At 52.9% G+C, this 15,959-nt stretch overlaps 1 protein-coding gene across 1 annotated transcript in view; it reads right to left on the reverse strand.

Annotated features, from left to right (window-relative positions):
• The window catches only part of VWF (von Willebrand factor), a 142,723-nt gene that overhangs the window by 107,769 nt on the left and 18,995 nt on the right, over positions 1–15,959 (reverse strand). Inside the window, exon 6 of the mRNA XM_069491458.1 lies at positions 15,161–15,285. Coding sequence (XP_069347559.1) covers positions 15,161–15,285 — 125 coding nt within the window. The remainder of the gene's footprint in view (positions 1–15,160; positions 15,286–15,959) is intronic.

The following is a 15,959-nucleotide window of genomic DNA, read 5'->3' on the forward strand; positions in this document are numbered from 1 at the left end:
CTAGAAATGAGGAGGGGCAGGGTGCTGGGTTCTATAAAGTATGGGCTCCTGGACCCGACCCCCAGAGATCTGAACTCAGTAGGCCGGGGAAGGGGTTCAGCATGGCATTTTCTCGAACAGTCCCCGACGTGGTTGCTGGGACCAGACCTGTCCCCGTCAGCGACAACATGCTAGGATTCTATGAATATCCCATGCAGGGACTGTTCTTGGGTTTTGCCACTTTGTTGATACCCTCAACCTAACAGCACAAGACAGGTTTGGAATTATCGTCACTTATTACTTCTGCGACCTCATTAATATAAACACTCTTCCATGTTTTACTTATAAACAGCTCCACATTCTGACTGTTAATGAGTCTAAACGCACAATTTTCACAGTTTAATATCCCTGAAGTTGGGGTGCATATTTCAATTGGCAGCTTTTTCTTTCTAAGCAATACAAGGAACATTGGTGTTTCCTAGAATCAATGACGTCTCAGCTTGGACACAATATGGCATTGTCGATATAAACCATCCCCACAATTTCATTCACACGTAACTTCTTTCACGCACATGCATGCTGTCCGCTGAAAGCTGGTAGTTGGTGAAAGGACTTATAATCTTCCACTAAAGAGAGCAAAGGACAAGAGTACCTAAATGGAAAGGCTGAGTCCTAAAGGATAAGCTGGAGCCGGTGTTTGGAAAGGGGACAGTAAAAAAGAGGAAAGAAGTTACCCATTTTGAGGAGAGACAAATGGAATCTGCTCAAATTGTACAAAGAAACGCCAGAGCACGCCATGTAAACCAACAGCCAGGAGCTGGGAGCCAGGCCCGTGGCTGCGTCTTTTGTGGCACCATGGAAAACCCAAAGGAATAGAAATCTGACCCTATCTGCTCACTGTCCTCAGGATCCAGCCTGGCAGCATCAGGGACGTGTGTGGCCCTGGGGAAATCAGGGTCCTGCCCCCGCCCCCCCCCCATGCTGGGCTCTGCCCCCAACCTGGCCTGCAGAGCCAGGCAAGCAGAGCAGTGTCACAGCCAGCCGCACCCTGGTCACAGAGCCCCTGGGGTGCCCAGTGGGGAGGTCCAGGGCCCAGCTGGCCCAAACAGAGCTGGGCGTGGCCGGTTCTCTTTGCACCTTAGAAAAGCAGCCGCCCACAAGGGCTGCCACCCTGCGGAGCCACAGCAGGCAGCCTCGTGGGGAGGGTCACCAGCCCCTCTGCATCAGGGGGCCACGGCCCACAGCAGCCCCCACACGGCCCCGCTTGCCGAATTCCCTCCCGTCAGGCCCCACGGGGTGGCTGTGGAAAGCCCAGGCCTAAAGCCCAGCTCTGCCACTGACTGGTGGGGACTTGGGCAAGTCAGCTCACCTGGTCAGAGAAGGGTGTCCTCGCGTAAAACGGGAAGGACAGCGACCTCACACTACCTCGTGGGGCCGGTGCGAAGACACCACGGTGCCGGCACCGAGTGGGCTGCCAGTGAATGAAGACGGGTCTGGGACCACTTACGTCTCGGGCGGTTACGAATGGCCTTTCATTGGCCACCCTGAGCATTTAACACAAGGGGAAACTGAGGCTTCTGAAGACGAAGAGCAGGAGGAGCAGCAGGGGTGGGCAGGCCTGCCTTGGCCTCATTAGGACAGTCTAGCCTCTTCCGCGCGCCAGCTGTGTGAGCTCGGGCTGTTTCCTCCGCCCTCCTCCTCCGTAGGACAGCGAGAACAATCACAGCCGCATCCGGTAGGACCGCAGTAAGACTGAATAGATTAATGCCTGTAAAGGGTTTATCCTAATAAATGGTGACCCCATACCATCATCACCATCCATCTCCTGGCCACCAGAGATCCCTGCCACCATCCCTCCTGCCACAAGGCTTCCTCACCAGAATGGTAAGCAGGCCCCAGCAGGATGGAAGACACTCTGTCCCTTTCCCCTGGTCTCTGTCTCCCTGGGCTGTACCAGGACGAACGGTGGCTGGGGCGACATTATCACTTCCCTAGCATTCTTGGGCGGCACTTGGGGGAGAGAGGGGCTGCTTTTGTGACTCTTTTATTTGGGAGGCTCACGCTCCTCCAGAACAAAGTGGGTTTCTTTCTAGTAGTGGGAAGGGAAACTCTCTTCTTCGTAACAGGTAAGTCTAAGAACTTCCACCTTTACTGGCAAGTGGAGGCTCAGGGAAGTAGGCTGAGGCCTGTGTCTATTTCTGTCATTTAGCCACCCCACCTACCCCACCAGAAATGCTACTCAGGAAAGGGAGTCGCTGACCTCTTGGAGGGCAGCTGAGGGTGTCCCAGCCAGGGCCAGATGCCCAGGCCCCTGTCTGCCTCTTTCCCCACCCACAATTTGAAACTAGAGAAAAACTCAAAGAGACGACTCCCTGGGGTTTTTCTGGTGACTGCTGTCATCACCTGGGCTGCAGGACGGTGGCTCTGAGCAGTCCCTGCTGCCCAGGACCAGCTCCTGCAGGCACGGGGCCCAAGAACTAGGGATTCTCACTAGGCAGGACACAGCACCCGCCAGGAGGAAGGAGAGACCCAGGAGTGCAGGCACCCTTCCCATTCGGAGCCACGGTGAGATGCAGCCCAGCGTGGCCCGTCTCCCGTGGGCCACAGCAGACTTTTCCCTGCCCAAAGGAAAAATAAGAATGGTACCCCAGCTCATTTCCTGGGAGCTCCCTTAGGGTATTAAATGGTTTATAGAAAGCCTTAGCCAGCGTGTTTTCTGATATTTGCCTGCGGGAGGGGAGTGGATTCTGCCGAAACAGCCACCTCCCTTCTTAGAACAATTCCTTTGGCCTCCGCCATACACACCTGAAATCTGGCTCGAGTTTCTTCCTCAGAAGAAACAAAAGGAAAAATCTGTCCTCCTATCTTGTCCTTCAGTCCTCCTGTGGTCAGCCCTGACATGAAGTTGGTCTACTAGAGTGACCACAGTCTGGGAGCTGGGCGAGACTTCTGCACATCCACCCGGCACCCACAGCCGGACCCACCCTCACCCGCAGCTGTACCAGAGTGGTATGTTCAGCGTGCTGTCCCTGCTGCTCCCAGCTTCTCTGTTCCACCACAGCTAGCCCTGCCATGCCAGGGCAGGCCCTGAGACAGGACACAGAAATATGTCCAAGATGGAGTTGACATCTCGTATTCTCAGACTCATGGCAGAGACATTGGCAGGCAGGTGGTGACCAAAACTCTCACTAACGAGCACTGGCTGTGTGGCCTGTCGGTCTCCAGCAGGGTGTCCTAGTCCATATAAAATGCACATCTGACTATGGATGTCCCAGCCCTGCTTACAAGGCAATGTCCTAGCTCCTTGGGAAGGCAGCGAGGCCAGGCCCTCCACGATCTGACCCCAGCCTACATCTCGAGTCTCATCCCTCCCTGCTCCCCATCTCACGCACTATCAATGGTTTCCTGAACATAGTTTGTATGTTGATGTTCTGTTCCATTTGCTGCACGCTACTATGTCTAGGCGCTGTGCCAGGCATGAGGAATACGATAAAAAGCAAACCCGCTCCCAGCCCTCATGAACCTAACAGGGGAACCTGCCCCACCCCATCCCCTCTTCTGGCCCTGCTGCCTCCTGCTCCACACCTCAGCTCAGGAGCCACCTTTTCCAGGAAGGCTTCTCTGACCAGCTCCCTTCTCCCCACTCTGCAGGGTTAGGAGCTCCCATAGCCCTCCGGGAGCCTCTACTCTTGTACTGAAATTATCCGTTTCTGTGGCCTCCTCCTCCATTTCCCTGCAAGCTTTTCAAAGACAGGAGCTGTATTCCCAGGGTGCACATAGCAGGCAGTGAGGCTGGACCAAACCCAACAGTAACGCACACAACCATGAGTCAGTCATACTCTCCAGTTCCAAAGTGGCATCCAGCCCACCTGAACCAGGTGTTTCCATGGGAATGTTTACATTGCAGCCTGAAGACTCGGTCCCCATTTACAGGGGACTTCCCAATGGAACAGCCAGTGGCAGCTGGAAGAAACCTGCAGCTGCAATGCCAGGAAACACTTTCCGAAAGGGGGCAGTCTGAACCGGGCCCTGCACGCTGTGTGGGACTTAGGTTGCAGGACAGGAGGGAGGCCACACTAGGTAAAGCTGATGGCATAAGCCCAGGTAGGAGGAGAAAGAGAGTCATTATGGCGGGGCCAGACCCTAAGACTCCAGCCCAGTGCTGCCAACAGACGCCCCAGGAAAGCCACAGCTGCCCTCTGGGACCTTGTTCTACTAGGTTGGTGGCCTCAGCTTCTCTTAGCAGGTAGGTACGGCCCCCGTCAAACCTAACTAAGCTCTGCTTGAATAAGTTCCTGTTTTCTGCCTGAGCCCTCAGACCCTTCCTTGGGTGAAATTCCCCTTCCTCCCACTCCTCCCACTCCTCCCGGGTCACTCTGTCCACTGCAGGAGCTGGCGAGTGGAACTGGGCACAGCCATGTGCAGCAGTGGCCGGGGAGACAGCAGGAGACGGGCCTCTCACGGCCCACCAGTCGCGTGAGGCTGCTGGCGCGCAGGACCCCAGAAGGCCCTTTACGGATTCCCGCCCCGCTCCCGGCTCCAAGGAAAGGCTGACACCAGCCCCGCCTCCTTGTCCACAGTGGCCCTCTTTCCCGCCCCACCTAAATAAAGAGACCACCTCGGCGCTCACTACCACAGACTGGCCCTTCGAGGTCTGAAGACACCTTCAAAGAACACAAATATCCTCAGAGAAAGGCTACATAAATACAGCCTTTCAGATTTGGAAATTGAGGCATGGAGAAAGAATTTACCAGGACAGCAGTTCTCAAAGTGTAGTCTAGGGATTCCCTAGGATGCCCAAGATCCTTTCAGGGGTCCTTGACAACAAAAGTGTTTCCTAACAACACTAACATGTTGTTTGCACTTTTTTCTCTCATTCTTTCACGAGTGTGCAGTGGAGTTTTCCAGAAGCTACCTGGCATGTGATGTCACAAGAGACTGAACGCAGAAGCAGAGACAGGAGTCCCTGAAACCAGACATCGAAGGGATTTGCAAAACCGTGAAACAATGTCCTTCTTCTCTCTAAATTTTTTGCTTGAAATTTATAGTTATTTTTATTTTAAAAATATGTTATTTGCAAAAAAAAAAAAAATATAATGGGTTTATTATTTTTAAACGAATTAATAAATGTTTTAAGTATCTTAGTTTTAATATCTAATATGGTAAGTATCAAGAGATATAACCCACATAAACAAAATCATATAAAGTCATTAATATGCATTTACAAGTGCAAAGGGGTCCCTGAGACTGAACAGTTTGAGAACCACTGTCTTAGTGATGGAGTGACCAAGCAGGGCCACACACCCCGAGTCCACGCCAAACCACAAATTACACGGCTTCCTGCTCCACCTTCCTCACCCCGTTCCCTAACGATGGGATTAGAAGGCAGTGTATGTAGCGGATATCACTCCAGTTTTTAGATGCATGATTGGGCTAGAATCCCAACCTATTGCTTCCAAAGTGTGTGACTTTAAGGAAACCATCTCAGCCGGGCACGGTGACTCACACCTGTAATCCTAGCACTCTGGGAGGCCGAGGTGAGAGGATCACTTGAGCTGCAATGACACCACGGCACTCTACTCAGGGTGACAGAGTGAGACTCTGCCTCAACAACAACAAAAAGTAAAGAAACTGCACACCCCTCTTCACGATCCCCTCCTCCAAAAAAGAAAATTATCTCTTCTCTCTACAAACAAGCTTCCTCGCCTGTGCAAAGGGATAGTGCAGGAGAGACTGAAAGTTGTTCAGTGTCTATTCTTCCCTTCTTTCTTGGTGACAGAACCTCAGTGTTCAGCTTTCACCCGCTCACATAGCCACTGGGAATAAGATTCCATTTCTCAGTCTCCCTTGCAGCTAGGAGCAGTCATGTGACTCAGCATTGGCTATAAGCAGAAGGGTCTTGTGCAACATCCAGGAAGTGTCCTGAAGAGGCGGGGCTGCTTCTTCCTTAGTCCCTTCTCTTTCTACTGCAGGAACATGGTTGTGCTGCCTGAAGCTTGAGATGCCCTCTTGGAGCATATGTGGGAATCCACACAGAGGAACCTGGATCCCAACATCATGAGATCCTGCACAGACCCGGGACATCCTACCCCGAGCTTCTTTACACGAGAGAGGAAAATAAACTTCCACGTTGTGTAAGCCGTTGTTACTTTAGGTGTCCCGCCTCTCACAGCTGCACCTACTCGATCTAACACAGACAGTAGTACCCGGACTACCCTGGCCGCTGCTGCACAGTAAAACTGAACAAGATGATGCCAGGAAGGCAATTAAGTGCTTGTAACCACCATCATTTGCCTGCTGTCCATACTGACTCCTCCTTGGCTCTCTGCTAAGCCATTCTGGCAGGGGCACAGATGAATGCCAGCTAATTTGCACACTTCCAGCATCTCCTTGGCTCCAGGGCCCGGCATCAACTACTTCTGTCTTCTTTCAACTCCTGTCGGCGCTGCCAGAGCTGGCGAGAGAGCAGCAGCCCCAGCCCCGGCACCCATGACCTCACCATGCCGGGGTGGCTGTGCAGACCCAGTGGCAGCCCATCTTAATCACATTTTCAGTTCATTAAGGAGGACCAGGCCTCTTCCCCGGAGACACAAGGCCGGTGCAAGGGAGGGGAGAGAAAACAAGCACATCTCCCCAGTGGCAGCAGGGGGAGGAGAGAGCAGCAGCCAGAGGTCTGAGCTCAGCCATTGTGTTTGCTCCCAGGCAGCTGACAAAGGAGAAGGGAGGGGCACTCCTAGGACCCAAGTGAACAAAGAGAGGAGAGTCCCCTGTATGAAGTGCAAGATTGTTCAGCAGGCCCTGATCTTTCCAGCCCTGGGGTGGGTGCCCTACGGCAGCCCCTGGAGGAGGTGTGGAGGCGCCTGGAGCCTGAACTGCTCCAAAGTAGTGGGTTCAAGAATTCACCCCTGTGGCAAGAAAGGGTTCCCATTGGTCAGCCTGCAAGGTCGGATGGGGAGAGTTGCTGCTTCTATTTATAACTTCTGGCTGGCCTGAGATTCCCACCCACATTCCAAGATTCTGACTCACAAAGACCCCGTGAAACTGGTTGATAGATTGCCACCAGACGACTGGCTTTTGCAGAGTTGGGCATTCCTCTCTGTAAGAGAGTTGGGGTACAGCACTCATGAGAAGCACCGTAAGTAGATATGTCACCGCAGCGTTGGCCAAGGAGCTTTCCAAAGGCCCCTCCTCACCCCTGCCTCGGGCTCCTGGGAGGCCTCTGAGCAGGCTCTGCTAGCTGGAAGGACAAGGGCCCGGAGTCACTCCCTGGCTCCCAGTGTGGGGCGTGCCAAGCTCTGGGGATGAGAAACAGTCCAGTCTGAAGCGCCCCACCCACCCTGCTCCCAGCAAGGAAAGACAGCTCTGAGACAGGCGCTGAGTCCCCTGAGCTTCCTATCACTTAGCTTTCATTTGGTGATTTGTCACTTACTGGCCTTAGACAGATCCATGCTGTTCTCTTTCATGGTTTAATTGATCTTACGCAATGATGGGCGCCATCAGGATCTTGCTGGTGCTGGTCCTCACCAGGGAGAAAGAAAACGGAAAGAAACCACCTAAGAGATATTTGTTAGGGATTTTGAGCTTGTTATGTCAGGGAGGCATTTGAACTGACAGCTTGGGTACTAGGACCTCATCCAACCCTCCTCAACAGTCTGTCAAATAAGTGACCTAAAAGGCCAAGTTCTCCTTAACTCAAGGGCAGCCTGTGAGGCCCCATGGCAGTCGCTGATGTCTGCCACTAGGCTAGACCCCCAAAGGAGCAGTGGCTGAGTCACTGCGCTTCCACCAAGCAGCTCCCTGCCCCTGCTCCTGCCTTGTCCTCGGGTGAGCAAATTTGCTGTAAAGGAGAAGGGTACATACCCATGTGGGTGTTCGGCAGAGCTCTGTTTACCTTAGAGAGAGAAGACTGAGATACAAGGCAGGAAAGGAACTTACACAAGGACACGCAGAGAATTGAGCCAAACCAGGAACTGCCGCCTGGATTCCTGAACCTCAGGAAAGCACGTGGAGTAAGTCCTCATTCCTCAGCCTATCCATGGCTCAGGAAAGAGACACTCGAGAGACAGTTCTCACTCTGCGAAAGGGAAAAAGCTACGTGTGTGCTTGTGTTCAAACCCCAGCTCTGAGGCGAGCATTCCCCAGGCATTGTGGTGGGCGCTCTGCCCGTAAAACCAGGTCGCGGTGCCACATCGATAACCAGCTCCTCTGGGATCCTACACTACGAGGGTCTTTTCTTGAGATTTACTGACCTCCCCTGGGCCAGACTCTCCCCCGACAACTGGTCTCTATGAATCACTATTCTACCAAGCAATGAGTGTAACAAAATTCTTCCCAATCGCCAAGAAAAGTCTATTCCAGGCCAAATCTGCCAATGCAGTGAATAGAGAGGCAGGAAGAAGCAGGGATGGTACCAATGGGCCCGGACAGCTAGCCCCAGCTTGGCCAGTGCACTCAGCACCTGGGCCAGGCCATCTGAGCTTAACTGTCCCCTCCAGGCCTGTGACCTCCCCTTCCAGCAAGACCGTGAGCAGAAATAGCAGAAAGGGCTTTGCAAATAAAAGGCTTGGGCAATATTTAATGAGGACATGAAGAGTGAATTGCTTTGTTTCCAACAGCACGGGTGTTTTATGTGCCTCTTTGGGCTCTTGAAGAGACATGTTATGATTATTCAAAGTCAATGCAACTGTTTGCAAATGTTAGCTCGTGAGGGACAGGAGATCTCCTGGGAGGAAGAGGAGTCATAGGTGAACAGCATGCTGTTTCAGAGGACGTGGGAGAGTTCTGCAGGATAACTGGGGAGATGAGAAAATGTGAAGACATGTAGAGCAAAAGAAAATAAGGATTGTGTTCACCTAATAAACACCAAATTCAGAGACCTGTGGAAAGTAGAAAATCTGGGGCAGCTTAGCGACCAATGGGAGGACAACTGGATGTGAGCTCCTGACTCAGACCTGGAGAAACTAGGCAGAAAGGACGCTGTTTCTCCAGTATTCAGGGACACCAAGGGATAGGGCTTCAGCTTCAAATGGGCAAGAAAAGAAAGGAGGGATTTACCAGGGAGCCAAGGAGGGCAGCCTAGGGCTTAGCTCCACAAGGTGGCCGGAAAGATCCAGCAAGGGTGTCTCAAAGACTTGACTCTTAAAGTCAAGGTCACTGCATAACCTGTCTGTCTGGGCATTGTGTATGGAAACATTCATGCTGTGGGTAGGGGTTGGAACTAGATACCTACTAGAGTCTCATCCAACTCTGAGCTTTTATGAGCCTAAGATCCCTAACATGGACGAAAAGAAATTTCTTCTGCTCCAGAGACCTGAGGCCGATGCTGCTGATGGCTGATTTGCCGCGGGTGGAGTGATAGCTGGACACTCAGCTTTCTCAGTAAAGACTGGTCACCTTGGGGATCAAATCTGAGGAGGCATCTGGAGAGAACTCTTGGGGCCAGAAGCAAGGAGGTGAGCCGACATTCTCACAGCAGCAGCGAAAGCAGGAATCAGGCCCCCTACTCCGGGGGAGGTGGTGCTGAGGACGGTGATCATGGTGCAGCAACCGTATCTCCCAGAGGGAGCCAGGCCAAAGCCATCGCATGTCATGCTGGAGGCCACACAGCAACACGCCAAGTGACTCCCATGCACACGGTAGACAGCATACATGTGTATAAATGTCCATTACATGTACTGCTATAATGTCTATCCCAGCAGGTGGTGGGGAAGTGCTTGGAGGAAGAGGTGCCTTTTTCTAATTGGCTGCAGCCCAGTCCAGCCTCCTGGAGCCTCGGGCTTCACGTTGAAGACAGGACCGCAGGGCAAAGCCAAGAGCCCTTTACAAGGTACAGCCCTTGCAGACATTCCCCAAACTGGCCAGATTTTTCTTTAAGTGACCTAAGGATCTTTCTTTCTAAAATGTATTTTGTGTAGCAGAATTTCCTGCAAACAGACATCAATTATTTGAGTATTCATGGCATGGGGCTCCAGACTCCAGCAGTCCTGCCCTTGGTTTAAAAAGCTGGAAAAACTGCAGATTTGCATGCAATCAAACAAGCCATTATCAGTCCCAGTAGAGAGAGGCATTGGGTTTTGTTGGCATAACAAGGAAACATTCATCCCCGAGGTATAAGTAATAAGTAATATGACCTAGCTCTCAGAATGAGCTGACTCCTTGCTACGCCTTAAAAAGATGGAAAGCACCAGAGAAGTGGGGAAATAAATAGATTCTGGCTGGTATCAAGGAAAGTTCTGAGGTCCATGTGGTCCCCTCCACAGAACACTCTGCCACTCCAAATGTGCCCTTGGAGCCACAGTGGCAAACACTTGTAACCAATGCCCCATTTACCAGACCTGACTTCTGAACCTGGGGGCCCAGTGGGACTCCACAGGCTGTGAACAATCCCAAGGACCACATTAATCACCTCCCTGGAGATGAGTCATTGTCCTTTCCGGCCAATGAGGGCGCTCCAGGCTGGGGCAAACACAATCCGATTGGCTGAGGACAAAGCCGGCCTCTCTTCTCAGGTAAACAACCCGACACCAGGAGTTCTGGGCTGGAAGGAGCTTGTGCCTCTGGGAGGTGTGGGGGGTTGGGGGCCTCAGCCCAACACTAAGAAACTGGTACCCGATCTCTTAAGCTGCTCCCAGGACACTGGTTAGTAAGGCCTTCAATGCACCCAGGAGACAAAGAGAGTGGCAAGCGCACAGCCCGAGCCTCAGAAAGGTGCCCGGGAGGCAAACAAGGCATCTCTTGGACTCCCCCCCCCTCCCTCCCCCTGTCTCTCTCCTCCCCCACCTCCGTATCAGGTTCTCCACTTGAGAACCCTGTCTTCACCTCCCACTACGTGTGGGTAAATGAGCTTGTTCCTTTGTACTCTGAGGGAGGGGGAACACTTGTCAAGTATTTACTCTGCACTGAAATATGTCTGCAAAATAAAGTAAGCTCTCAAGGATGTGTTTCAGTATTGGAGGTGCAACCATGGCCACCCCCACCCCACCTCCCCAGCTGAGGCGCCCACCCCCTTAATCTCACCGCTGCCCGGAGAACACTGAAGCGCAGCAGAGAGGGAACCACCAGCCAACAACAGAGCTGTATGTTTGGAAATAAAGGACAGAAAGGAATCGTGACAATCCTTCCTGCTTACTGCACACCATACGGCGAGTGCACTTCGTCTGAAATTCATCTGGGCTAATAAGCAGCTCTAGAAGAAAAGCTGGCTCCTGTCACTCACCCACTTGGATGTGTGGATATGTCTGGGCACCTGACCTTCTTTCTAACCTCACGCTGTGCTCAGCTACTCAAAGGAACGGGTTATAGTTGGGAGAAGGGGAAGAGAAAAAAATGAATTTTGGAACTTATGCTTAAATTACAGAGCTTGGCCTGCTTCTCCCTGCCCCCACTCTCAGGCATGAGCACCGTGGGGAACACAGGACGGCAGGAGAATGCCGGGGTCAGCTAATAATAGTGATAATACTAAGGGCAATAATAATGGCTCATAGAGCTGAGCTCCTCTGGGCTAAACTCTCTACACGTGTTCTCTCTCTCTCACCCTCTCAACGGCCCCAGCAGCTACTATTCCCAGGCCTGTTTTACATATGTGGAAACTGAGGCATGGAGAAGGGGCACGTCTTGCCCAGAGTTGCAAAGGCAGGAATGGCCTGCCCCAAAGCCACACCCTTAGCACAATGCCAAGGCCCAGGGGTGAGAGAAAGTCAAGGGCTATCAAGGGCAGCCTTCAGACATTTCAAACTTTTACTGGAAAGAAGAGGAAACTCCTCCCTTCCCCACGACAGCACCGGTGTCGTGGTGCTAGAGCTCCACGCCTTTGTCAGTGCTCGTCCTGGGCTACGATCCAGGTGACACAGATGTGCACAGACCAGCCAGAGGAACCAGCGCCACTGAAACCCTGGAAACCCAGGGAAAAAAGGCTTTTGGAATGTGCTTGTTTATAAGGTGGAAATTGTCTGTGTTCACAATTTAGGCAGCTGGATTTAGCATCAACCCAGAATATTTTCCTGGGCCTGACATGCTCCTTGGTCAGAGGTCAAATTGTTCCATGAAAATGAAGACGGCTCATTGAATTCGTAACTAGCTAATAATGAAGCTTTCTCATGCTAAGGTAGGGAGGTTTTATTTTGTTTCTGGAATAGGAGAGGGCTGGATTTCTCTATTTATGTGCACATTTGGTAAATCATATTTCTGCAAGTGAAGGAACCTGAATTATTATTGCAGAGGTCACAATCCCTAGATAAATAACGCCACCCAACTTGCATTCATCCGCCCATCAAATATTTACTGAGACCTATTGTATACTGTCTGCCTAGCCCAATCCACAGACACACACAATAAAAGGTTTTAGAACTGAAAGAAACCTTAAGAGTCTATGGGGCCCAACTCCTGAAGAGGAGCGTGTTTAGAAATACCCCGCATGGCCTGCGGCAGTGCGGCCAGAACACCCGGGGGAGGGCCTGACTCTGCAACCCACCGGCTAATGACGCTGAGTAGCTCCATAACCTCTTGCGGCTCTGGTTTCCTCACCAGACGGACAAAATCATGGACGGATGTCTGCCCTGCCACCCACTGATGGCTGCGCCTTCAGGTGCCTGCTGCTTCTGCCTGTGCCCCGCAGAGCTGTGCCTGCCCAGACAAAGGTGACTGCAGCCTGTCAAGCCTGGTCCTGGGAGTGGTCCTAGGAGTAGCCAGGGGCCACCCTCTTCATGTGTGGTTGTGGGTTTTAAGAAACAAAAATCCTAAGCCCCGCAAACAACTAGACGAACCCCTCTTAGCTAAAGAGACTCCAAAGAAACCTTAAAGACTGAGCTCCCGGCCGTGACCAGACGAAAGGCTGAACATGCCTCGTTATACCCCATCCTTCACCAACCACCACTAGGCTTTCTTTCCTAAGAGTTAAACAGAAACCAGCCCAGCAGGACTCCTCTCCCTTTTTGTGGTTTTGACACAGTAACGGACCAGCATTCCTTCCTGATAAGAGACCACCAGCCATGGCTGGTTCTGGCCGGTTTATAGAGGCTACACAGGATGCCTCTGTGTCCTGCTGGTTCACCTTTTGACACATAGAGCCTAAGTTTAATGCATTTAAATGTTAAGTTCCCACCCCAAAGTGAACACAGGATGTATGTAACACGCATGTTTGCTTACTACACTTGCACGCGTCCCCCACTTTGTGACTATTCATAGTTCCTCCTGTAAAGTGTTAAATACGTATACTTAGCCAACCCATTTGGCATAAATTCTTGTCCCACCCTTCCCCCTCTAAGTGTCTGCTTCCAGTTTCTACCAAAGGCTACGGTCCCCAGCCTGTGGGGCGACCAGTCTGCAGGCTGCAACCCTTCCTAGGAACTAAAGCTCTCCTCTCCAAATTTATGAACCTCAGGATTCCTCAGTTGACAGTTTCAATGGTGTGGTTGCTCACTGGATGGGGACAGGGAGGTGGTACTGTCAAGCAGAGCTACTGTGCAAGGACGTCCTGGTGCAGTGTAGGTTCCCATTCAGAGCCGAGGACTCATCCACCAGCTGCCAGGAGTGTTGGCTGCGAGGGCTCACAGCTGAGTCACTCCCCAGGCACGGGAAGGAGTCTCCCCTCCTCGCCCAAGGCAGCCCACATCCAATGACCTGCTGGTCGCTGTGGGCCCTTGCCCCAGCTCTCAGAGCTCCCTGAAGGATCAGCTGAGGCCCCCCTGGAACCATCAACTCTGTTGCACACAGTCCAGCTTGTCCCACTGCGCAACCCTGCTCCTCTCACTGCCCTGCAGAGCTGCCCTTGAGAGCCTCCCCGGTAAGCCCTGTGCACACGCCTCCCTCCCAGGGAACCTGACTCCAGCACCTGCAAGGAACCTTCTCCCCAGACAGTGAGTCTCTGAGCACAGTCTCAAAAGGGCGATGCCTGTGCCCGCCAGGGTCCAACTCCATCTGAACCATGCTGCTCCCTCCCCCTTCAGCCCAGGACAGCCTGACTCTGAGGGGGAGCGGGAATGTCCACTGAGGGAGGTCTTTGCCCACCTGAAGTGTCATTGCTCCCAACACCCACACGGAGAGGCACAAGGGCCATCTTTACCTGCAACAGCAGGAGGCAGAGTGCAGTCCCCCCCGCTTCCCACACCCGCCCCCTCTCTCCAAGCGGAGGTCCCGGTAGGTGAGCAGCCGAGGCAGCTCTGCAGGGGAAAGAGCTGCTCCCAGAACTGCCTTTAAGTAGCAAGAGGGCCGCGTGGAGGGAGCGGGGAATCTTCCCAGCCGCGCCAGGGTCAGCGGGCAGTAGCACACACAGGAGAGGAGGAGGCCACGTGACACACAGGCAGAGACTGGAGCTATGTGACCACAAGCCACGGCATGCTGGCTGCCACCTGAACCCGTGAGAAGCAAGGAACGGATTTCCCCTAGAGCCTCTGGGGGCAGCACAGCCCTGCCCACCCCTCCATCTCGGCCAGGGAAACTGAATTTGGACCCCCGGCCTCCAGAACCGGGAGAAAATAAACGTCTGCTGTTTTAAGCCACCAAGTTTGAGGTAATTTAGTACAGCAGCCCCGGGATGCCATCATGACATCCATGCGCGTCACCTCAGGCACAGACTCAGGCCCGGACTCCACTCACTTTTCTCAACTGCAGAGTAACCTCCCTTCCTGCTGAAACGATAGGGTGGGGTAGGACAGGATAGGACAGGGCAGGATAGAAGGCTTTGCCCTCCTATTTCTAATTTACAACAGCCACTTTAAGAAAAAAGAAGTGGTTTTCTATTGGTAGAATTTCAAACACCTGGCAGGTGATGATGGAGGTATTTGGGGACGAGAGAGGACACTGGAGCCAAAACAGAAAAGTGCAGTTACTCGCCGCTGTGGTTTGAATGCTTGTGTTCCTCCACAATCCGTATGTTGGAACTTAAACGCCGAGTTGGTGGTGGTGTTAGGAGGCAGAGCCTCTGGGGATGTGATTAGGTCCCGAGGGCTGTGCCTCACCACCCCTACACTCGAGTCCAGACCCGTTCTTAGAGTTCCAGGCCCAGAGAAGTATCACCATGGGAGTTGACTCCAGCCACGGTTGGTTTTCAGGGGGAGAGGCGCTGGGGGACCCACGGAGGTAGGTCCGTTCCTCCCCAGATGGAAGGCCTGAGACTGAGACCTTCTGCTTCTTAGACCCAGAAGTCACTCGCCACCCAGACCACACCCGGCCAGGCCAGACCCACCTGCTGCATCTCCCCAGAGGACACGTTGCACAGGCTGCTGGGAGGGGGCGCCCGTTTGCACCGCTGTTCCCCATTGCTCAGGGCCCACGAGTTGGCAAAGTCATAGGGGTCCGAGGTCAAGGTCCCTGTGGAGCAAAATTTCAGGAAAATGACTCTTCAGTGACCCCTGTCCCAGGACTTCTGAGTGAAAACTCTAGGTCTGTTGTTATGCAAATGAAACCTCTATTAGATTAGACAATTGGCATTTGGGGTTGTGAGTACCTTTTGTGCAGTGCTCAGCCTAACACACAGGGCACAGCATCGGAGTCAGCATGGTTTCAAGCGAGAGGGCGGATGCAGGGAGGGAGGTTACAGTGAGGGAGATGAGGTGAAAGATGATGAGGAGATACCCCCCTCGCACCCCTCCATGCCTGTGCTGCCCTCCTCCTCCTGTGTGGAACGTGCTCCCCCACCCCCTCTCTCTACTCATTCCTCAAGGTGCAGCTCAGGAACCACGGCCCCCGGGAGCCTTTCTGACCCAGCCGCTCCTCACCTAGCCTGGTTGGGTGTGCCCCTTCCCTGTGCCCGCAGCACCTTGGGCATCCTGCTCCCAGAACTCTTATCACCTCTGGGTTAGTATTCCTTTTGCTTCTATTCATCTCGCATTCAACCGTGAGTTCCCTAATTAAGGATATGGGCTGTGCCTCCTACCTCTACATCCTTATCTGATGGATTGTAGATACCGAAAATATTTTTGCACAATGAAGGTGAGGACGTGATGTGGAACCTAAGCCCCCTGGTCACTGCACCCTCCAGGTTC

This window comes from Eulemur rufifrons, chromosome 16, assembly GCF_041146395.1.
Source record: "Eulemur rufifrons isolate Redbay chromosome 16, OSU_ERuf_1, whole genome shotgun sequence".
Lineage (NCBI taxonomy): Eukaryota > Metazoa > Chordata > Mammalia > Primates > Lemuridae > Eulemur > Eulemur rufifrons.